General features: G+C 40.0%; 1 protein-coding gene across 3 annotated transcripts in view; it reads right to left on the bottom strand.

The window, feature by feature from the left end:
- Positions 1-24,861, bottom strand: part of slit3 (slit homolog 3 (Drosophila)) — a 254,024-nt gene that overhangs the window by 86,462 nt on the left and 142,701 nt on the right. For 2 of the 3 annotated variants that reach the window (XM_019892240.1, XM_019892239.1), the window contains one exon: positions 19,741-19,812. In XM_019892240.1, the coding sequence (XP_019747799.1) occupies positions 19,741-19,812 (72 nt within the window). Of the gene's footprint in view, positions 1-19,740; positions 19,813-20,093; positions 20,357-24,861 lie in introns of those variants that run through there. The other variant, XM_019892241.1, reaches the window with a different exon arrangement.

The raw sequence follows: 24,861 nt of genomic DNA, 5'->3' as shown, positions 1-24,861 counted from the left end.
ACACTATTATTGCAATCAATTTAAAAAAGAAACGTACAATAATGACAAAATTGAAAACAATGTCAAATAATTTTGGACACTTTTTGTTTTACTTCAGTGAACATTGTGCCACTCCTTCTGGTGCACACATTTTGGCCACCTGGTGGCAGTATAATCCAGACAAGCCTTGCATGTCAAGCTTGCCGTTTCCACACCGAAAGGCACACACTTTGTGACGCACTATTTAAAATGCACTCGGGCAGCAATGGCAAAAGAAAACCTCTGGTCAGTTACTGCAGTCTGTCACACACAGTCTGGCTCATATCCGGAAACAGGCATTCACCAACGCAATCCCGCAGAAATAGTGCACTGCCAGCCCCGTGCGTCAACTCCCCACACCTCCCGCCAAACACTGACATCACCCTTATGTCAGAATACATTTACATCTTTTTGTTTGTTTGTTTGGCTCCCATTCATTAAAAACAAAAGATAGACTTTTTCAAGTTGCAACATTTATCTGTGATGTTTCTTTGTGCGCAATCGACATTTAAATTCATTTAATTTTCAGGCTCCACAAAGTCTGCCAATGAGCATTTGTGTGTGTGTGTGTGTGTGTGTGTGTGTGTGTGTGTAATAAAACGAGTGTGCTTGTATAATAAAGTGAATTTCCTATTAGTACCTATCACGCTCAATAAGGCTCGTCAGACGCAGGTCGATACGCACGGCGAGCGCCTGAATTAGGGGCCAAATACAACAACGCGACTTTATGATCGCACTGATGACCAACATTGACTTTGCGTTCGATACAGTCATTGTCACTTCCGATCTTCAGAATTAGTTCTCATCTGTGAGCAGATGTTCCCGTAGTATAACCATGTAATATGCGCTTTATATAGTTTCTGCAAGAAGTGTTTAAGTGGTTTTGCTGTATATTAGATCAGTCGTGAAATGACTGGCATTGAGTAAGGTAATACCGAAGAGCGCAGCAGAGTGGGATGGAGTGAACAGTTGAATCAGATGTTCTGTATGTTATCATGGAAGAAGGCGTAGTAAACCACACACATGATTAAAAAACAAAAAATAAAACTGTAGTGTATATGTTCAAACATTATACAAACGTCATGATGTTTTCAAATTCCCCTTCTGCCCTCAAGAAAATGGGCTTCATCTCTTGTTGTAAATTACTCGGCCGATAAATCGGTTATCAGAAGTTTATGCTGCCAAATATTGAAATCGGCATCAACCTCAAATAATCAATATTGGTCTTGCCCTACTCGTGCAGCATATCGTTTGTAATGTAGTGCTGTAGTGACGACATTAAACGCAGCATAGCCCAAAAGATTTGTTGTGCACTGGAAAATGACGGAAGCCTACTGATTTAGATATTCACGACAAGCTGGCCGAGGTCGTAAAGTTCAGAATTCAGACATCCGTTTGTCGGTGCTCTACAAGTGAAAAATAAAAAATAAAAACATTTGATGTATTTATAAGATATCATAAAATAACTCAGAGTCTGCAGTTACCCTGAGCCGAAAGCCAGCAGGAATTGCTGTCTGTCGGGGTTTTCCCACACAAGCGCTAAAAAAGGCTCCACCTATCTAAAGAGCTTCAAGGGCTTTTTGAGTTTGATGAAGAGCTCTCAGCATCTTGGCCTGGGCCTCATTAGACACGTCAAGATGAGGGGGGATGACAGGGAGGGGGCGACGCACACGCACACATCCACTTGACTGCTCACGCATTGGTTTAGCCCCTCCCCCTTCACGGTCTGCTCATGTTTGGTCAGACTCTCCTTTCCAAAAGTGAATGAATGACGTGATGACCCCTTCGAATGGACGGTGGGAATGCATCTCACTCAATATAAATATTAATGTTTGCCTTTTGTGCTTTACAAAAAAAAGAAAAAAAAAAAAAACAACAACATTTGTGACCTCTTTTCTTGCTGAGTCGGTCAATACAGCTGCTGATCGGTACAGATTGGAGGGTTCACACACCTTTCAAAGTCACATTTGGGCAAGTTTTAAGCACTTGATTGAATTATATTACAGTACACCTAATAATCACATTAAAATACGTTGTATAATGCAAGAAGATAAAAAATACCAAGCGGCATATATATATGATTCTTTTTTTAATCAACGCCTTTTCGGTAAACATATATTATAATGGAGATGCATCCGGATATCATGTGTGTGCCGGTTTAATACAGTTAAGTGATGGTCACGCACACTGTCCTGCAATGGACTTCCACAAGGTTGCCATTGAAAACCACCCTGGGAAAGCTGTGAGTGTTTGAAGGCTAAAAAGCACCGCAGGGCCCGAGATCATTAGCGGTCGAGTTATTTACGGCCACATCTATAGCTTTGTCGCACTTTTAAGTTCACATCAGACGAGCGCAGAGTTGACTTTTACGCTGTTTGGAAACTCGCTAAAACCGTATACGTGCAGAATTCACTTTTGAGATGGTTATCACTTTTGAAAATATTGCAGGGAAAAAAACAGTGGTTCGACTGCCACAAGGACGACAGAAGCAACTGTCATCCGCAAACGAAATGTTCTGGGAAGAAGGACTCAATTCTGAGTATGTGCCTATTTGACGTGGTGCGCAAATGATAAGTTTGAGTGCGCAGCCGACGGACAAATGTTGGGGCTGAAAACCACACGGAGATTTCCTTCCTATTAGTTGACACGGAGGACACGGGGAGATGCTAGATGGTGGTCATTTCGCAGTTCTGTGTGGTTTGGCACAAGGATGGAGGGAGGGAGGGAATAGAAGGAAGGCAGAAGAATGACAGTGCAGATATATAAAATGGATTATGGGAAGAGGAGAAAGCCAAGCAAGGAAGGATGGAGAGAATGAAGGCAGCGTGGGGTGGGAGAGAAGCAAGAATGTTTTAAAGAAGGACAGTAGCAAAAGGGAATAAAGAAATGAGGAACTGCAAATGGGAACGTATGAATTGAGTGAACATGGAAGGAAAGGAGGTAAGAAGGAACAAGGACAAAAGCGAGGAAGAAGACTGGAAAGAAAGAATGAAAGAAACAGAGGAAAATTGAAGGTTGGGAAGTATGAATTGAGGCTGTATGGAAGAAAAAGAGGTGAGAAGGAAGAATGATAAAAGGGAGGAAGGCATAAAGTGAGTAAAGGAGATTTTGAGAAACTGAAGGTTTTTCGAAGGATAATTTAAGGCAGTACGGAAGGGAAGAACAAAGCTGAAGGAACAAGTGAAAACAGAAGATCGTGAAGTAGGATTTGAGGGAGTAGAGAAGGAAAGGAGGTAAGCAGGAGGAAGGACAAATCAAGGAAGGTGAAAGGGAAGAAGGAAGCTTGAGGAACCGAAGGTAGCAAAGGATCTTTTAAAGTACGCCCTTAAACCTACTTCATAAAAAATAAATAAAATTACCTAACGTGGGTTATAAAAGTTAATTTGAGACTATCAGTTACAAAGATGCCACAGAGAGGCAAGGAGGTATTGAAGGATGAATTGAGGTTCAAAGGAAAGAAGTAATCAAGAGGAGGAACAAAGGGGAGAAAAAAAAGGAAGTCATTACAAAGCGAGAGGACAATGATAGGCAGTTTGGAAGGAAAAAAGGAAGTGAGGGCAGCATGGAATGAAGACTCAAGAAAAGGCAAAGGAATGGTGCGGCGAAAAAACAAAATCACAAAGGAAGGGAAGTAAGGTATCAAAGGATGAATTGAGGTGATAAGGAAGGTTGTGAGGTAAGGACAGAGGGAAGGCAGAAAATAAATTATGATGGCAGAGATGCCAGAAATGATGTATTTTAGGAAGAAAAAGAAGGAGAGAAACAAGGAAGGAAGGAAGGAAGGTTGAAAGCTGATGTGCACGATGTCTTATAAGAGGGGATGTAGCTGCGTTAAATAGGGAGTCAGCACACGTGCCATAACTTAAAATGGCTCTGATTGACTCCAAATAAAGTTCAGCTGTTCTAGTCGGCTTCTTCCTGATGTCTTTTTCTTTTCTGGAAGAAGCCAGAAGCCACGATTTCCTCCATTTTAACTGAGTCCGCCAGTTGAAGGAAAACAGCGCCAAAGTTGCAGTACATTGACTTGAGGTGACACTCAACTCTTTGCACACCCCAAATCCCCAAAGCCTTAACCTCGACACTGACCTCGAACCCGCTGACTGGCAAAAAAAAAAAAAAAAAAACGGGGGTCAGCCAAACCAAAATGAGTCAACAGCAGAAATCTGCACTGCTCTGACCCGCATTGTTACAGTGATACACTCGAGCACATCGCCATCAATAGAAGTGACATGAAGGGTCAAATGGAGGCTGGCTTGCAATCTGTAAATACGGACAAAAAAGCCGAAAGCACGTCAGCTGCACCGTGCAACCACAAAATGGTCAACTCATCACTGGATATACTTGCCCATTTTGTGGTCCAACACATGACTGCTTGTTTGTTTGCACGTCCGCCAGTCATTGTTTGGGCATGACGAGCATCAAGCATCTGCCTGACTGACGATCATTTCGACTGCATTTATGGACCAATTGTTTTTAATAGCGGATATCAATCTCGCTGTCGCCAAAGCAGCGTCACTTAATGGCAAACCAGGCATCCGTTTTCTATAGCCTCAACAGGGTTGGGGATGGGCTAAAACTGGCAGCCCACGGGCCGCACATTATGGGTGGCCCCTTGATTATTATTATTATTTTTTACAGAAAAAAAAAAAACTTGGGCGGGATATGAATTATAAGCATGTTTACTTTTACTGCAGCAGACCCCGCTTGCTCATGTCTTGGCACCCGTCGATACACTTATTCATGGATTTTGTTTCCAACATTTTTTAAAAACATTTTTGGGGAGGGGGGCAGTGGGGAAAGAGGCAAATGCTTTTTGTGGAAAATATAAGTGTTTACAAAGATTCAGCGCATTTCATCAGGCATCGGTATTTGCAGATTTTCACCATTCACAAGCTGACTTATCCTTCGATATTATGGTTCCATTGTATAGTTTTAAGTTGTAATGTCAGAATTCACCACTAGATGGCAAAGGTGTCGTTACGCTTGAACTGAGTGTAATACTGCCCTTGACTACAACATGAGTAGGCTTAATAATAATATAATTGCAGATTTGTAATGACATGCGGGACAATTTTGATTAATATTACAATTTCGAGAAAGTTCATTTTTGTGAATAGATGCACAAAATTAGTTGATGCACTTTATGTTGATTTGCTGTTCAGTAGTTTTGAGCCATCCTTGAATTAGAATTTTTTTTCCATGAGCTTTGCATGAGAAAAAAACATTAAAATTAAATATCACGGTACAGTAAGTGGTTAATTTTGGGAGGTTTGTTCAAACCCTTTGTTGTTGAAGGCTGGATCTTTTGTAGCAGATATTAATTAAAAAAAACACATTTTCAAAAAGGACATTTATTAAGAGCATATATTTTGCACGTACGCACGGATTTTGTCCACAATCAAATTGCCATTTTTGGTCATACATGTGGTTAGGAAGTACATGGTACATGGAAGGTGGCCCCACAAGCAAGTGATGTGTATATATTAAGGGGCGTGCCTCACTCCAATGAAAGATGATTTGAGACACATCTCAATGTAAGGGGTACAATACGATTCAACAACGGTACATTTTTAAGTGTTCCGTTCAATACGGTTCGATTCAGAGGGATTACGATTCAATTTGGTATGGCTGTAGCCTTTGTAGCACATAAATATTCAAATGGATAGCTTAAGATCGGCTCCATAGAAGAAAAAAAATGGTTTACTGTAATCGTACTTCTTTAATATTTAATTGAATTTGCCTCCTCCTGTGCCATGCCACGCCGAAAGCACGTCAGCTGCACCGTGCAACCACAAAATGGTCAACTCATCACTGGATATACTTGCCCATTTTGTGGTCCAACACATGACTGCTTGTTTGTTTGCACGTCCGCCAGTCATTGTTTGGGCATGACGAGCATCAAGCATCTGCCTGACTGACGATCATTTCGACTGCATTTATGGACCAATTGTTTTTAATAGCGGATATCAATCTCGCTGTCGCCAAAGCAGCGTCACTTAATGGCAAACCAGGCATCCGTTTTCTATAGCCTCAACAGGGTTGGGGATGGGCTAAAACTGGCAGCCCACGGGCCGCACATTATGGGTGGCCCCTTGATTATTATTATTATTTTTTACAGAAAAAAAAAAAAAACTTGGGCGGGATATGAATTATAAGCATGTTTACTTTTACTGCAGCAGACCCCGCTTGCTCATGTCTTGGCACCCGTCGATACACTTATTCATGGATTTTGTTTCCAACATTTTTTAAAAACATTTTTGGGGAGGGGGGCAGTGGGGAGAGAGGCAAATGCTTTTTGTGGAAAATATAAGTGTTTACAAAGATTCAGCGCATTTCATCAGGCATCGGTATTTGCAGATTTTCACCATTCACAAGCTGACTTATCCTTCGATATTAGGGTTCCATTGTATAGTTTTAAGTTGTAATGTCAGAATTCACCACTAGATGGCAAAGGTGTCGTTACGCTTGAACTGAGTGTAATACTGCCCTTGACTACAACATGAGTAGGCTTAATAATAATATAATTGCAGATTTGTAATGACATGCGGGACAATTTTGATTAATATTACAATTTCGAGAAAGTTCATTTTTGTGAATAGATGCACAAAATTAGTTGATGCACTTTATGTTGATTTGCTGTTCAGTAGTTTTGAGCCATCCTTGAATTAGAATTTTTTTTCCATGAGCTTTGCATGAGAAAAAAACATTAAAATTAAATATCACGGTACAGTAAGTGGTTAATTTTGGGAGGTTTGTTCAAACCCTTTGTTGTTGAAGGCTGGATCTTTTGTAGCAGATATTAATTAAAAAAAACACATTTTCAAAAAGGACATTTATTAAGAGCATATATTTTGCACGTACGCACGGATTTTGTCCACAATCAAATTGCCATTTTTGGTCATACATGTGGTTAGGAAGTACATGGTACATGGAAGGTGGCCCCACAAGCAAGTGATGTGTATATATTAAGGGGCGTGCCTCACTCCAATGAAAGATGACTTGAGACACATCTCAATGTATGGGGTACAATACGATTCAACAACGGTACATTTTTAAGTGTTCCGTTCAATACGGTTCGATTCAGAGGGATTACGATTCAATTTGGTATGGCTGTAGCCTTTGTAGCACATAAATATTCAAATGGATAGCTTAAGATCGGCTCCATAGAAGAAAAAAAATGGTTTACTGTAATCGTACTTCTTTAATATTTAATTGAATTTGCCTCCTCCTGTGCCATGCCACAGACATTCATCAGTCACTAAAAGTGGCACTTGGACTGCATGAGCAGCTGTGCGCGCGGAGGCCACAACAACTTTCGGGAGCCGTTGTGCGTTTGTGCGCGCATATGTGATGATTTCCCTGCTTTAACGTCATTAAAGCGTAATGCTCATCAGCACATTCGCATCCCAGCTCTTCATTCTAATGGCCCATTTTAGTACCATTACTCGACGGATAGATCATTTTAGTCGATATCTGTTCCGACCGTCATTCTACCGACTTGCGGATGACTTCACAGGTCATGTGAGATGAACATAGATGTCATAGAGATAGAACCTGTAGTAAAAAATAAGTAGCTAATGCAAGGAAAATGTATCAAAGCAGTCACCAACATATTCTATGAAATTCAAGCATAAGATCTTACTGGAGGGAATATTAAAAACATTCTCTACATTCATTTTTTTGTCAATAAATATTGCATGTTAGTGTCAAGATTACAGACTGGACGGATGGACGGGTGGATGAATCTCTCTCTCTCTCTCTCTCTCTCTCTCTCTCTCTCTCTCTCTCTCTACTTTCTACACACACACGCGCACACACACACACACACACACACACACACACACACACACACACACACACACACACACACACAAACACGCGCGCGCACACACACACGCACACACACACGCATTAAAATTATTTTTCTTTCCCTGCATGATATTAAAATATAATGACCAGGCAGTGACTAAAAGGAGGACAGCATTATCTATTGCCATTTCCATTTTTTTCTTTGTAAATATCATACATTAAATGCCATTAAATTTCATTTGTCAAGTACACGTTTACATACGTTTTTTTATTTCACCTTAAGTGCATACAGCTATGACCGTGATGAGCAGAAAAGCTCCAGCAATGCTCCTCATACCATAAACCACGTGTCAACGTCAAGGCCCGGGGCCAGATCTGGCCCACGACATCATTTTATGTGGCCCGCAAAAGCAAATCAAGCATGTCAAGTTCCATGATGCTTGCTAAAGTCTGAACCAAAATTTCCAATTGTCATATGTAATCCACAATAACAGTCATTTTTCTTGACTTCTGATTTTAAAAGTAGTGGCTATCCATCAATTTGTTGTGCGCTGTGTATGTAATATGTGGAGGTGATTAAACATTTATATGGTTTCCCAAAATTCATAACGGTCCTCCAAGGGAAATCGTAACTACAATGTGGCCCACGACAAAAATGAGTTTGACACCCGTGCCATAAACCCTTCAAAAGCTGCGCAAGGCAAATGACCAACGCCACTCATTTTTGGAGGCTCTGTGAAATAAAATGTGAAAATTTGTGTGGTCTAAATGTGAGCAAAAAGCTGAAAAACAGAGGATGGTCTTGATAATGATTGTGAATTAATAGGGCATAAAATAGAAGCATGTGTGTATGCAAGCGTGTGCGTTTGGGTGACAAACTGGACTGAAAGTCACCTTGCACGTTGCGCTGTGCAACTCTCTGCTTTATGAAATATGACAGTTGCTGCTTGGCTAAAGCTACTCTGCTAAGCGCACACACACACGCAGTTGTACATCATCTCTCTGGTGCTTGTGGAGGAAAGTGATCATAAATTATGCAGCCGCGGCTCTTTCCTTTTTAGGCTCGGCTGAGTCTTTGAGAGAGGGTTCCCAAATGCGTGTGTGCTTGTGCTAGTTTGGCCAAGTGTCATGTCAAGACTTCCTCCATCCATCAACGTGTCACGTTGCTGGTTCCTATCAAACTCCGTCATCAGTTGAAGTTTGGGGAGGAGGTGAAAAAAAAAATCTTGTCAGATGCCTCGAGCTGGCCCCGTTTAGGTTAAAATTACCCCAAGAGCCCTTGCTGTCACATGGGTTGTGATTTTGGCATCAGAACAGGAGCCGTTGGAGCTACACGAATAAATACAAGGTACATGTCGTATAAAGTGGTCTGTTAAGGATCGTTAAGCCACACTGGAAAGATATTAACAATATGTAAAGTTCAAAAATAATTTGGGAAAATTATGTGAAAGAAGTAATGGTATGGCAATTAAATACCAATAATTTCTTTTGACAAAAAACATTATTTCCAACCAGTATATGCATTTCAAAATGTCCTGTTTTATCCTTTTAAAACTGCAATTTCATGACTCAAGTTAATGTTTTTATTTTTGAATGACAAATAATTCATTCTCATAATTATTTGTCCATTATGACTTTTACAAAACCATATGTGTATGTACATTATAATATATATAATAATCATGATTTTTTTTAAGAAAGCTTGAAATTTCGAATAAAACACATTTTCTGCTGTTGTTTATTTTAATCTTGAATATAGACATTATTTTTGTATTATTTTTGTACATTTTCTTCTGAGCTCATATAATTTTACCCTTGTAAAATTTGGACTATAGTCAGAAAATGTTTCATATTTTTTGTTTTTCATTGTTGATTAATTGCTACTTCCCAATTCTAAACTCACAATTCAATTCTTATTTTCTGGAAAAACTACCACTTTACTTTTTAAAAATTATAATACTATATTCATTGCTACAATCAAAAATGACTAATATCGTTATTTTGATCTTAAAAAAAGACTACTTTTTTCTCATAAAATTATGACTTTCCAATCGTAATTATTTTGAATTTATTCACCCAAAATGAAAAATAATTTTTTCCACCTCCTAATTTTTACAATGAGATGTCGTTTTTTTCTGCATTTAGAAGTTACTCTTGAAAACATTAATCCATACTGCTTTTTTTCTCGAACTCTTCCGACTTTAATCAGTTAGAATAAAGATGCTCTTTGACTGATTCCTTTTGATCCTGTTCCTGTCATATTTTGATTGATTTTCATTGTGGCTCCAGTACACTCCCATACTGTTCTTCCCTACAAATTCTACAAGCTTAGTTAGGAACCATGTATTCACAAAATTATCATTATCAAACCAGTGTGACGATTTACATATTTGATAAACGGTGGGAGCATTAAAAAAAAAAAAGTTACATGTTCCCATTATTCTTCATTTCTGATCCCTTCTTACTGACAAATGGTCACTCATGATACCACCTGCTTTCATCTGAGAACATTTACACGCAAATTAAAGACATTTCTGAAAAATGACAGACTATTTATTAGGGGGGGAGATTATCATCGGCTCTCATTAATCGTTGTTGTCATTGGCAAGAGAGAAAAAAAATGGAAAAAGAAGATCAATGAAGGGAAAAAGCCATCTAATCCAACTGCTTAGCACATTTGAATAATGATTAATTAATCAGTTTCATATTAGGACGACGAGGCGCTCTCCACCACTCATTAACCACACCCACACACACACCCACACACACAAAGGCGCACACACACATTGTCTCTATTTGAGTGTGTGCGCGCATGTATTAAAACACTACACGTCTCATGTGTGCCAGGGGCCTCATTGGCATGCACCATGCCGGCCCACCGAGTGCGAGCTGTCCGGCCTCGCGTCGGACTCATTTGCGCGCTCGTTAGTCTGGTTATGTTAAATCAAAATTACCATTCATCATCACATGGGGAGCCGTCACTTACGGGGCGCACTAACTGGATTAACCCAAGATAAGACATGCGCACGCCGCAGAATCACAAATCGCACGTTAGTGGGCAGCTAATGTCTGTTAGCGTGATGGTCGCGAGATCGATTGGCGGAGATTAGCAACGATTGCTTGGCCCTTGTGTGGTTTTTTTAACCCCTCAAAAATTATTGAATACACCCTTAAAAGATGTAAAATATGAAAAAGTGTTTTGAAAAAAATATTGAAAAACAAATCCACGAATAGGCGAGTCCTCAAGAGCTGAACAGGAAAATATATACACAAACATAAGCATATTGACTCATCGAAATGAAACAGGTTGTTGTTTGAAATTAAATGGCATTTTCCCACATTGTGATGTTGATTTGAATGCAATTAATTGTTCAGCCCTAAATCCTAGCATGGTAAATCATGTCACAAATCATGCAGGATATCGTCTGGGACCCTCGAAGTGTTTTGCGTTTAAGCGTGAACACAATACGGGAAATTCTCCATCATGGCGTGCGTGTAAACGCTTGTTCCACCATGTTGGCGTGCTCGACTGGACGTGATGAAGCGTGAAATGACGGCAACAAATGGAAAGACAAACAGTCCCGCATCAAACACTTCCATCTGCGTGCACTGACGCGACTACAAAAAAGTCCAACTAACACAAGGCGCCAAAAATTGTGTTTAGTGTCATGACTACACCACAAGTAGAAGTCAGGGATGTTTATTTACTCTACTGCAGCTGGGTTTGGGAATCAATTAACATTTTTGGATTTAGATTCAACAGTGATACTGCCATATTATAATAGTTTTTTGCTTTGACTTGAAGCGAGCTAGCAAAAAAAAAAAAAAAAGGCACCAACAGTTGCACAACATAAAACAGAGAACTACACTTTGATTATTTAAAATAATCACATAGCTTTTCCTTAACAAAGTCAGTTTAGCTTAGTGCACTAACTGTGTGTGTGTGTGTGTGTGTGTGTGGGTGTGCAAAATACCATAGAGGGGATAACAAATAGTATCTGTGTGCCAGTGCGGTAATGCTTTAAGCAATCGATATTTGAACACAGTATTATCCACTCCAAATAAATAAAAAGTAAAGACAAATACTGCTGCAGCTTAGTGACTGAATTTTGTGAACCACTTTTTGTTTGTGTCTCTCTTTGTTTGTATTATATATTATTGTACATAATAGAGTGCTATTTTGTTAAACAAAAAAATGAAATGAAAACGTTCTTTTTTCTGGAACAGATTAATGGCATTTTCATTAATTTGAATGGGCGAAGACAATTTGAGATAAGCAGGCTTTGAGTTACAAGCATGGTCATGGATCAAATTTAACTAGTATCTCGAGGTACTACTGTATTTGTGTTTCGAGACAATATGCACTGTTGATTTAGTTAGCAACTAGCATCTTGTAATTTTTACTTATTTTAAACCAAAACATTTCTTCGTCCCGGGCAGGTTTTGCTGATACGGATGGTAACAATCTGACGATTAATTCCCCAAACTGACTTGGCCGCCCACAAATTGGTGGCATTTAATCATCGGGCGGTGGACCAAAAGTCAACGCCACATGCAAATTTCCTCTTTTAATTTTTCACTGTGGCAGCATCTGATTCGATCTTCATCACGAAAGAGACTCGGTGCGGATATGAACACCCGGGAAAACCGTCGCTGGGGTCAAAGCCACTAAACGCATCTCAATTCGCCAGCAAGAATTGATTGTGAGGCGACTGTTTAAAATTAAGTGTTTTGTTGATTGAAACAGAAACAGACTAGAAAAAAAATTCAACCTGAGGAATGAATAATGAGGGTATAAACTGGTCATAAACAGTGTCGGCTCACAATGTGGCAAACTACTGTTGCACTTAACAGTATGAGCATTCTAGTTCCGACTATAACATGTACGACAATTATTTCATAATTTCATAAATTACTACAGTTTATGAACTAGCAAAAGAGCTAAAGATGGGCTCATGATTTGGCAAATGGGATTTCACTCAGGCTACTGAGCCCCTTATTATGAATTGGTGCTGTGCTCACTATTTGGCAAGCAGAAGAGTCACTTTTTTCCCCGTTTAAAAAGTATAAAAAAATTTGTGGAAACCCCCATGCCCCCTGAAAAAACATATATGGAATTATAATCTGTTTTAAGGGGCATCATGGATGAAGCTTTGGCAAAAAGGTCATTGTAATTATTTTGATCAGTGATGATAATGACAATGATTCAGAGGAGTTTGAAACATTAAAAACGGCTAATTAATGGCCATTTTTCAAAATCCTGTACAATAATTGAACATTACAACTGGGATTGGACACACACACATTGTAAAATTTGTAAAGTAGGCTAATTTATGTTGTATGAATTTTCACTAAATTCTTTTGAAAGCACATTATATTTTATGGTAACGTCCTAAATAATCAAGCCACGTCCTCAACAGCATGCAGTTGTGCATGTGAGTCATGCTAACGCCGTGGGCTGCTAACGAACCTGCCTCATAAATTATTTTTTTTTTTCTTTTTTAATTAGCCACTGTTTTTTTTCACGCAGGCCTTTATCTTGCAGACAAGTCAAAGTTTAATGTTGTCCCGCTGGGCACGAAACTGAATTGTACGCTGGCTAAATTTATTCATGCTCTTGCGAAACTGCTCCCGCCGTCAATGTTTGCCATTTCATTTGCATGCAGGGTTAATTGGATCTAATCTGATAAAATGTCACAATTTTTTGTTTTTGTTTGTTTTTTTTTATTTAGAAACAACATTTTGCTACTTCAGCAGGCACATTACAACAAAGGAGAGTTAATGCTGATTTCCTAATATATTTACAAGATAAATTTGAGATCGTTTAAATTTTTTTTTCAATTGTTAAATTGGGATTGCCTCTCAACACAGGATCAGTTAACAGGGTTAAAGAAAAAAATATAATACGTATATTTAAATACAATTACTGCTCTGTGAGGTGTCACCCTATTGGAGGGGTTTGTGGATCCCAATGATCCGAGGAGCTAAGGTTGTCTGGGGCTTTACACCCCTGGCAGTGTCACCCATGGCACACGGGTCCTAGATGAGGGACCAGACAAAGCACGGCTGAAAAGACCCCTTATAATGACTAAAGTGCATGTACCTTGTTTTCCCTTGCCCGGAAACCAAGGTCACAGGGGCCCCATTCTGGATCCAGGTGGGGCTCGCTGGCAAGCGCCTGGTGGCCGGGCCTACACGCATGGGGCTTAACTCGAAGAGGCAACGTGGGTCCTTATTCCCATGGGCTCACCACTTATAGGAGGGGCCCAAAGGGGTTAGGTGCAAAGTAAGCTGGGTGGCAAAGCCAGCTCTCAGGACGTGGAATGTCACCTCTATTGCAGGGAAGGAGCCCGAGCTGGTGTGCGAGGCAGGGAAGTTCCAATTGGATATAGTCGGACTTGCCTCCACACACAGCCTGGACTACCAGTTCTTTCAAGAGGGGTTGGAATATCTTCCGCTCCGGAGTTGTGAGAGGTGTAGAACAGGTGTGGGCATACTCATTGCCCACCGGCTCAGTGCCTGTACATTGGGTTCACACCGGTGGATGAAATGGTTCACCTCTCGTGAATGCTTTTAAGGGACCAAACAGGTGAAAGTCTGAACGGGCAAGGTCTGGGCTGTAAGGGGGGTGAGGGAGCAATTCCCAGCCCCAGCTCCTTGATGGTCTGCATCGTTTGGGCTGCTGTGTGAGGCCTCGCGTTGTCATGTTGCAAGTTGACTCCTTCTGACTGATGATCCCTGCGTTTGTTCTTGATGTCTTTCTTGACCTGCCTCAGCAGTTCACAGTAGTTGGCACAGAGTTTGAAAGTGACGAAGTCAAAAGTGTTGTGAGCTACTAGCTGAGACATCAGTCCAAAGATTTTTACGCTAAAGGAATATGGAAGCTTGTGCACAGATGGGAAAAGTGTGTGACATTCCTGGAAGACTATGTTGAAAAAAGTAAGCTTCTATCAGTATTAGAAGTCCTTATACCAAAAAAAAAAATCACCTTATTTATTGAATGACCCTTGTGTATACTGTATACACACATTCAACTGTTAAAAATTAAGATATTTGCTGGTGGATTGAAATTGTGCCCATTAAATACAATTATATTGCAGCAGTATGTCATGTTTGGATTGTATTTTATCAATTAAAAAATACAAGAGAAATGAATACAAATAAATATCATGAAAATAATTGATTTCATGTAACTTGGTGATTACTTACTAAATCGCTTCATCAACTGCCCATTTTTCTCCTGCTGGGTTAAAAGTATGTACAGTTGCAAGCTTTTTTAACCTACAAAGAATTTTTTCCCCCTGCTGTTTAAACCACTTGTGACTCTTACTAAAATACCCAACATTCAATTCTGTAATGTGTATTATCCCTAAAGACTTACAGTACTACACTGTAGACATGTTTGCCATCTCCCTAAACCTGCATGCCTCTTCCTCCTCTTCCTCCTCCTCACATGCTGCTTTGATGAAAGCAGCAAGGCTCGTGCTTCTAAAAGCTAGCTTATGATTTATTTAGCCTCTGAATGGCTGCTGTTACGCTCGATATTCTTTTTTAAACACATTTTTGAAAAAAAGGGTAGTGTTAGTAAGGAGGGAGCAAACGGAAGGAAAAGGTAGTCAACAGTGTGACAAAAGCAGCCTGTTGTTGCATTTGATATGCAATATATGTGGCAGCGTGATCAGATGACAGAATGCTGGAAAAAAAGTCTATTTGTCAATGAAAATTCAAGAAGAAAAGGCAGTGGTAGAATGAATAGAGCGCAAGAAGGATCAAAAGATAACAAGAAGCAAGCCATTTGACATTAACGGGTATCAAAAAGAATAGAAAGACAAAACAAAAGCGTGGAGTGAAGAGGCGGAGGATCACAGGGAGGGAGGAGGCAGGCCAGCATTCATTATTAATGGGACAAATGTCTGACTGACTGACTCAATTTGGGGCTTAGCTGTTTCCACACCAGCGAGGTGTCACATTGACTTACAGTGATGATGGGAGAGGAGAAAGACGAGAGCCTTACCTCAGTCTCACTCATGCTTTGCAATCTGATTATTAATTACTTTAGCAACACTTTAGAAACATAATGACTGTGAGGTCTTGCTTGCCAAATAGTGATCCCGCAGTTGGGTCTTTTTAGTGTCAAACATTTGTAATTAAGGGCCACATTTGATTTTTCAAACAGAGTGATGGGCCCGGTCATTTGTATGAGTTAAAAAAAAAATGCTTTGCTGTATGACGGCAGGTGACTTTCGGCACAACAAGCGGTTGAAAAATATAATTATGAAATATTCTTTTAAAAAAAAAAAACAAACACACACACACACACACACACACACACACACACACACACACACACAACTGACAGTCCCGGTTGAAGTTTACTGTCAAACTAAACATAAAACAATGACGTTGTATATTTGAATAACCACATAACCTCCGCTAGCTTAATTCTAAATGTTCCAGTGGCACACACTTTAATTAATTAAGCAACAAAGATCTGAACCCGAATAGGCAAGCAACACATTTAGACAGAAAATATCACAACATCCAGTCAGAAATTCTTTATCCTCTGTGAAAAACGTACTATATTATTGGCGTACTGAAAAGCCAAGAGAGGAGCCGAGTCTCCAGTACAGTATATCCTAATGTTTCTTACACTGCCTGAGCTGGTCAAGGAATGAACACCAGAAGGAGCAGCATAATTGAAGGAGAACGTGTGAAAAAAAATTATTTGTTTATTATTTACCTTATAAAATGATATCGTGATTGAATGTGTTTTTGCTATTTTGAAGTAAGTGAGCAAGTAAGGTATGGATGAATGAATGGATGGATGGATGGATTTTTTTGTCAACAAAAAACGGTTTACAAATTCCTTTCCTTGGGGTGAGGGCTGCAACAGAAAATGGAATTGACATGGAATTCCATTCAAAGCCCAAAGGAAAATTAACTAACTAAAAAGGAGGCGACAATGACACAGTTTTTGGCTATTTGAGGCAGAGCTCCGTCTCGAGCACCTATGAACCTATTGGTAGCAATACTGTGCTGTGGAGTCTTAAAATGGAATAATGCAAATGCCTGACCTCACATTATTTTGTACTACAGTGTGGTCACACATTCGACCACTTGGGACAAGGCAGATGGCCACGCCTGTGTGCGCGCACCTGGCTTTATTAAAACGTCACACCGGGGTGAATAAAGTGTGTGTCCCGTCCTGCCTTCTGCTGTGTATTTACAGTGCATCGTAAATCCCGCCACTAGGCCTCTTATGAATTGCTAATGTCCCACATCAACCATCATCGCTCTCCACTGAGATCAGGAATCAGCAACCGAAAAGGTGGACGCTCTGACTTCTTCTCAAAAACATCCTGGCTCGGTTTTCATCCGGCTCTCGCACGCCCGAATATCAAACCGTTTCCACTGGAAGCCTCGACTCTCTTTAATCATTCATGTAGGCACATTAGGCAGTGTCACACTGCACCATCAAGGCCACAGAGACGAGAGACGGATGGCGACGATTAACGACGCATCCCCAAGTGGAGTCCAATCATCACAAGTGCACAAAATGACTACAAAACTGAGCTTTTGTTTGAAATTACAGAATGCCATGACAAAAAAAAAAAAAAAGTTTTTGAAGTGAAATGTGACAATGTGTGGTACAAATACAATGAATGGTACGAGGCTCTCTCTAGGGGTATGTGCAAGTATCACTGAATCAAATACAATGAAATTTACAATGTTTAAAACCTAAAATTACACTAACATAATAGAAGGATGCTTATAGCTATGCACACAGCCTGGTATTGTTGAAGTCCGGTTTGTTCAGTTCCGTTGTATTTAACTTCAAAGTACAGTAAAATACATTTATTCAAGTACAGATTTCTTAGATTTTATTTCCATATTTAAGAGCAATGTTAAACTGTCTATACGACTACAATGGCTGACAATAATAACTGCATGTCTACTTTTTAAAATAAAAATGTTATTTTTTTTTTTTTTTGTTTTTTTTCATACTTTGTGTGAAAAATTTGAGAACCACTGCATTATTTTATCTGGGAAACTCTGGGTCGAATCAATCAATTTCACATTCAGTTTAGTGTGATTTTTAGCATTTATTTTTTATTTTTTTGGTGCTATTTCCTGAAATTTTAACAGGTTCCCCAAAAGTGCACAGTAACCCAAAATACTTTTTGACTTTATTTGATATGTGTAAGAATTAGGTAACAGTGTTTCCATTGTTTTTCAAAGTTTTTATTTATGTAAAGCGTATGGTACATTTTTATGGTTTCATCTATTATATACAAAAATATTTTTAATATTATTATTTTTAAGTGATCTCTCTGTAGTCTATGGCAGATTTTCACCTGTGTCTCTTGCAATAAATGAAGATCACGCTCTCATCATTTTTTTTTTTTTTGAATATGCATCAACCTAATTTAGCAATGAAAAATATCGGCGGAACAGCTCGGACACACTAATTTCTCTAATGTGTTGCACACTATGAAATGCTATACCTCAAGACATAATCTTATCACATTCTGTTAGCACTTAGCATCTATTAGCTTGACTCGTCTGTAGGCTCCGTTCACAGTGCGGCTCAATTCCATTTTTTTGCTGCATTGAACACACCAGTCAGATTAGCTGACTTCAAGACGCAATTTTTATCCAAGTGGAAACTTAAGGGTTAGTAAACAAAACAAAACAAAAAAACAGACTGTAGAATTTTACACTTTAGCAACAAGGTCATGTTAGCATGTGTATTTCTAACAATATGTCCTCAAATGAGACTCGCTGCAAACTCATAGTGAAAAAACACAGACTATTTTTTTTTTAACAATTGCCTATATTAACAGTTTTAAGAGTAAATATATCACATGTTAAAATCTGAAATATTTCACACTCAACATATATTAATTACCCTTAAAAATAAATTGCTTATAGATGAAAAATGTTGTTGATGTTGGTAAGCTCAAGCTTTTTTACAGCGAAAACGTGTTGAGTCTAACTTTGACTAACTACCCAGGCTAACCTTAGCTCCCCCCTACATCCAAAGGACAGTCAAAACTCATCTCTTTCACATACATCCTTGACGCCAATATTTTCTATTTCCTATTAGCGGTTTGCTTCCTATTGAGCTTTGCCCTCATCATGTACTTTATGAAAAATTCAATCTGCAAATGGCAACCACTTGATTTTGCCAATGCAAAAGAGTGGAATCAATTATTTTCAACTTCAATATATTCCCAAAGTGCATTATCCACCACGAGTGACCTTGACCACCTCCATACCGACTACGACAACACAAACATGTTTTCCGAGTGGCCAAATCTGAGTTTTTATTTTTTTTATTTTTCCCCTCCCACTCACGCCCTGACGTCCTCTCCTCCTCTGCATCCTCTCCTTCTAATTTACAAGTTTTATCAGCAGCAGCACGCTGGCACTCAAACTTTTTCCTCGTACGCGGCAACACACTGCCAACAACGCCTGCAGACAAATGAGCCAATGCTTGTGCAACACACAAAAAACAACTTTCTCTTAATGCGTCGCGAGGAACATAAAAAAGCAACAATATTAAAAAAAAAAAAAAAAAAAAAAGAAGAAGCATCATCCACAGCACCCTGAGTGCCAAATGAGCACCTTTTATTCATAGCATGCATGAATATCAAGTGTGTGCATGCGTGCGTGTGTGTGACTTTGTGTGTGTCCGTGTGTGCGTGTGCGCATGAGATGTGGATCAAGGACGCTCTCCTTTCCAAGCACATTTTGGAAGAAAGAGCAGACATTTTCCAGATGATTCACTTCTACTTATTAAAGTGAGGAAGATGATAAAAATGAAAACGAGGTGAAGGATGAGACTTGTTAGATGAAGGATGGAGAAGAAGGAAGAAGAGGGTGACGAAGATTTTTTTTTTCTCTACTTACAGAATCTCCAGATCGCGCAGTGCTCGGAAAGCCCCATCTTCAATGCAGCTGATGTGGTTGCTGTCCAGTTGCCTACACACACACACACACACACACACACACACACACACACACACACACACAGAGAAGAGTCAAAGTCCGCTCAGCTGGGGGGGGGGGGCTACCCAAAAAGGCGTGAATGAGTGTGTGAGGAGGAGGAGGAAGAGGAGGGGAGGTGATACCTCAGTAGTGAGCTCAAAGTAGAAGACCCTCCACACACACACGCCCTCACACACACACACACACACACACACACACACACACACACACACACACACACACACACGCACAGCAGAGGGGATGGCCGCTCTCACCTCAGCGCCGTGATGTGTGAGCCACCCCGAGGAGGAGAAGAAGAGGAAAAAGGAGAGCCGGCGAGGAGGAATAGAAGTGGCCAAACGGCCGACGTGGCGGCAGCCTATCACCTGCTGCCTCGCTCGCCCGCCAGATGGGGGAGAGAGAGGGGGCGAGAGAGGTAGACGCCCATAGGGAGAAAGAGAGAGTGGGGAGGAAGTGCCCACCCTTCTTGTCTCTTCTGTAAATATTAATTGCATTTTCCTCCTCCTCCTCTTCCTCCTCCCCCTCCTGCTACCAATGTCATCTTTTATTCTTTCTTTCCTGTGTGTAGTGAAAGAGGGAGTAATTTCATTACATTAGGCCGGCCAATCCATTAAGGGCCTTTTACCGGCTCTGTCACTGAAACAATTTCATTAAAAGCAAAGCCGCCGTAAATCAACCGGCAGTCACGACTTCCTTCCTCCCAAAAACACAGACAGGCCACGCCTCATTGGCTAAACTCCCACACGGAGACCCCCCACCCCACCTCCTCCAAACAAAACGCCATCTTCATCCCACCTTGTGCCCTCCATCATCCATCCTTGGCTTTTATTTTAATTTGATCTTGGTAGATGCTGTTGGTCTAGACCTCCACTTTCCTTCCTTCTACATCCACACGCCAACCGTGAACCCGACAACCCCGAAAAGTCACCCTTCCTTTCATTCGGCCAGAGGTGGTAAATAATTAAGTATTGATATTTGTGAAAATTTTGTTCAAGTCCAACTGGTCCATCGTGTGCAAGTAAAAAAATGGAAAAAAATGTGACTGACTCTGAAATGTTCTTAAAAACCTTGTACAATTATTTCAATGATTTGTTTCTAAATACATTGTATATTAGCCCACCACTATTCACGGAGGACAGGGACTGAGTCAGACCTCAAATTGCGAAAATTCGCAAGTAATGACACTCACTATAAATTATATTATTAAAAAAAAAATGCAAGTTAAAAAAAAGCAAATATGCGAGAATCAGGAAAAACGAGTGAAAAATGAATGGGTCCACTGTACATGTTTGAAGATAATTCTGAAAACTGATTGTTTACTGGCGAGATTGCTTTCGAGAGCCTTGTCGTTTGTGAATATGCGCAAATCACAGAGAGAAGGTGGGGAAAAGTTCAAAAAATAAATACAACTAATCCTAACGAAGAGCCAGCATGTGGACGAGGGCTTCTTGCTGCCGTAGCTGCTTTCGAGAGCCTCATAGTCACGGTCTGGAAAAGCCCCTTGACGACCCCGTGTGTTATGGTCCAGTCACTCGAGATTTAAAGCAAATATCGCTGGTGCCGGGAGGAATCCTCGAACCTCCAAAATCGTAATTTTTCACAAGACCGCAAAAACGTCATGGGCTCACCCGTTAATACTGCATCGTCAAAGAGCGCAAGCTATTTTCAACACTTTAGATTGGTTAACAATTATAAAAATAACACAGATAGATGTGAATGAACTCATAGAATAGATTTGTGAAAAACGATGAAATTTACCAAATTCTGGCATAGGAGGTTTTGGCCCGGTTTCTCGGGACAAGAAGGCATAAAAAAGATGCTTGATGAAGCAGCGTCCACTTTTCAGGTCATTGTAGTCTGATTTAATTCACATTTGAGTGGGTCATGGTTTCATTGATTCTGAAATATGCAAAACAAAAAAGTTTGCCTTTTTTTGGACGGTCAATTATATCTAAAACTCATTTTGATAACTTAGGACAAAGAGAAGAAGAAAACATCGCATATATTGTGTGGGAGCTAGCTCGTGCTAAAATGGTAAATTAGTGTGGTCGAACAACTGAAAAAGAATCATGCTAGTTGCATTTCAGATTCAAGTCTATTCCCTTAGTTCCTCCATGTCGCTCCTGTCTGTTATTTTTTGTTTACGCATCGCTAAGATCTCAATCAATCAATATTAAAAAAAAAAACATGTAAATTATTTACTCTCAACCTTGTATTGTCATCCAAACATGTACAAAAAAGCAACTAGCCTATTTTGAGAACATGCGGAGTAGAAAGTAAAAATCGGTTTTAAAATGTAGGCAAACAAAGTAGAAAGTCGTCAGAAAAATAGAAACTCAAGAAAAGCAAAGTATAGTGACATTATTTGCCCTTTCTCCACTTCCCACCACGGCACTACTTTTCTTCCTATATGAACTGAAGTCGCTTACACATGGCAAGCAGATGGGCACAAATCCTCCAAATACTCAAACATAGCCACTTTCTTCCATCCATTCACTTTCTCTTTTTACGTTTACATCGCTCGTGTCCGTTTGTCCACTCTTCACCTTCACCTTCCCTTCTCCTAGCGCTCAATGGACAACGTGTGCCACTAAAGCAGCCCTCGCAGTGGGGGTGTGCCCCGTTATGTCTCCTTTGAGGGCATCCTAAGAGGCAGGTCACCAGGGCAACAGGTGGACTGGCTTTGAACAAAAGACGCTGTGAATTTTTTTCTTACGACTAAAAGCTGTCCTTGGTGGATTTTTTTTTTTAAGCTCTGTTTTTGCACGTTATCTTCCGTAAGCTAGACTTAAGTATGTAAGATTGATGGTTTATATATTTTTTTTATTATTCTTCCATTCAAGGGGAAATTTTATCAGTTTTATAGCCTTTATTGAGCCAAGGCACATGTTTTGCAAGAGCGATGGCACACACAAAAAAAAAAAGTCTGATACTGAAATGATCTCGTCTTTTGGTATCAAGTGGAAGAGCATTTCATTGTTCCGCTTGACACTATACGTCACAGGCATTGATAGATGACATATTACCTGAAGGAAATAAACAATTGTTTTTGACCAGTGAAGTAAAATGAGATGTTTTCCTCCAGCCCACCTGATCCTCTCATTGGTACCACGGCAGGGAATATCATAAATTTATGTTGTAATGTAATAATCTGTCTCAGTAGGCTTTGACTGGATTGTGTTTTTTCTTGCGCCTTTTCCCGAAATTTTTTTTTCTGACGGTTCTGATTGGCTGGATTTGTCCTTAGGCTAAGGGAAATTTAGCACCGCTTCTACACAAGCAAATGCATTTTTGACATTACATTTTTATTAAAAGGTTAGTTGATTTTTTTTTTTTATGTAAATGGCGAGGAGTAATTTCTTTAATTTTTATTTTTTTTTTAATTGAATGATTTTTCTTGAATTGATATACGATTTGCCTGTCTGTTGCTTCATTTATTGTCAAACAAAAGGCATTTTTTTCCCCCATTTTTCTACTTTTATGTTTGTATCTGTTTTTCGAAACTTTGCATGCAGATATTTATTTTTGATGCAAAGGATAAAAATGAAAAATCTAAAGTTCTTTCATGTTTTTGTTGGACAGCATTAATCATGTGTGAAAGCAGGACATGAATTCAAAGGGTTGTGTGAGTCCCAAATTAAGTGAAAATGCCTATCAATGGCAAACCCACACCTCACATTAACTAATTTCTGTACTTCGTAGCAATACAAACAATAAATATATCTTTCATAACTCTCAATGAACTTATAGTCTCTGTTGCTTGCTATGTTTGTCCATCAGTTGGATTAAACAAACCAAGCCTTGATGAATGTTTGCTGCATGCGCCAAACATCTGGTTAACATAGTTGAAAGAACGCAACCTTGTGTTTTCAATGGCTGCGGTGAAGGTACATGCACAACTTTAAGCGTGCGCAACAGGGCCATAAAAAGCTTTGATTTACTGCGAAATGCATTTTTCATGTACGGTATGTCCATCCACCCGCCAGCTGCTGGCGGTTAACACTTGGTGCTGAAACACTTTGGACCCAAATAGAAACATGAAAAAATGTTTTTTAAAGAATACAAATTGCCAACTTTGGACTCGCAACATTTGCGTCCCGAGTGTAGCGTGAGGTAGTGTAGTGTAGTACACAACATAGTGTTGTCTGTTACTTTGTATGTATGGATTGTTTTGTGCAATGCAGTACATTGTCAGGTAGCAAGTGCAGTGTAATATATGTAGTGTAGTGTATCCACATAGTACCAAAAGTGAAAAATAGGAATACTCGTAACAAGGTGGTTCTCAGCTGGTGTCACCCTGGGACTCGCATTGTGCTATTGCTGCAAAGTCGCGACCCACTTTAACAGAAGAACAATATTTTGTATGCGTTATACATAGCCTCTGAAACGCGTGCATAGTAATCTTTTCAAATGCTGTTTGAAATGAGTCTGATGTACTGATGAGTTTCATCATTCATTCATTCATTTTCCGATCCGCTTTATCTTCACAAGGGTCGCGGAGGGTGCTGGAGCCTATCCCAGCCGTCTTCGGGCAGTAGGCAGGGGACACCCTGAACCGGTTGCCAGCCAACCGCCGGCACGCAGAGACGAACAACCATCTGCGCGCCCACTCACACCTAGGGACAATTTGGAGTGTTCAATCATCATGCATGTTTTTGGAATGTGGGAGGAAGAAACCCGCAGAAAACCCATACAGGCCCGGAGAACATGCAAACTCCACACAGGGAGGCCGGAGCTGGAATTGAACCTCTGCACTGTGAGGTCGACGTGCTAACCACTGGACAACGAGACCGCCCGAGTTTCATCATTTAATTAAGTTCTTAGTGAGAATAACTTTTATCGGATTCAAATGATTTCTTGGACCGCTGTGGGTTTTTCTTTCATAACCAGAGAGGTATCAAAAATGTTGTCCATGTGTACTCCAGGGTGATTACGGCAAGAAGTCTGTTGGGTGTCTCTTTGGTGACATGTGTACCACACTACAAATGGACCAGAGGAAGCTAAGGAGAGTGTTGTCTCAGG

This window comes from Hippocampus comes, unplaced genomic scaffold (genome assembly GCF_001891065.2).
Source record: "Hippocampus comes isolate QL1 unplaced genomic scaffold, H_comes_QL1_v1.1 scaffold203, whole genome shotgun sequence".
Classification (NCBI taxonomy): Eukaryota; Metazoa; Chordata; class Actinopteri; order Syngnathiformes; family Syngnathidae; genus Hippocampus; species Hippocampus comes.
This window is presented reverse-complemented; position numbering and strand designations above follow the sequence as displayed.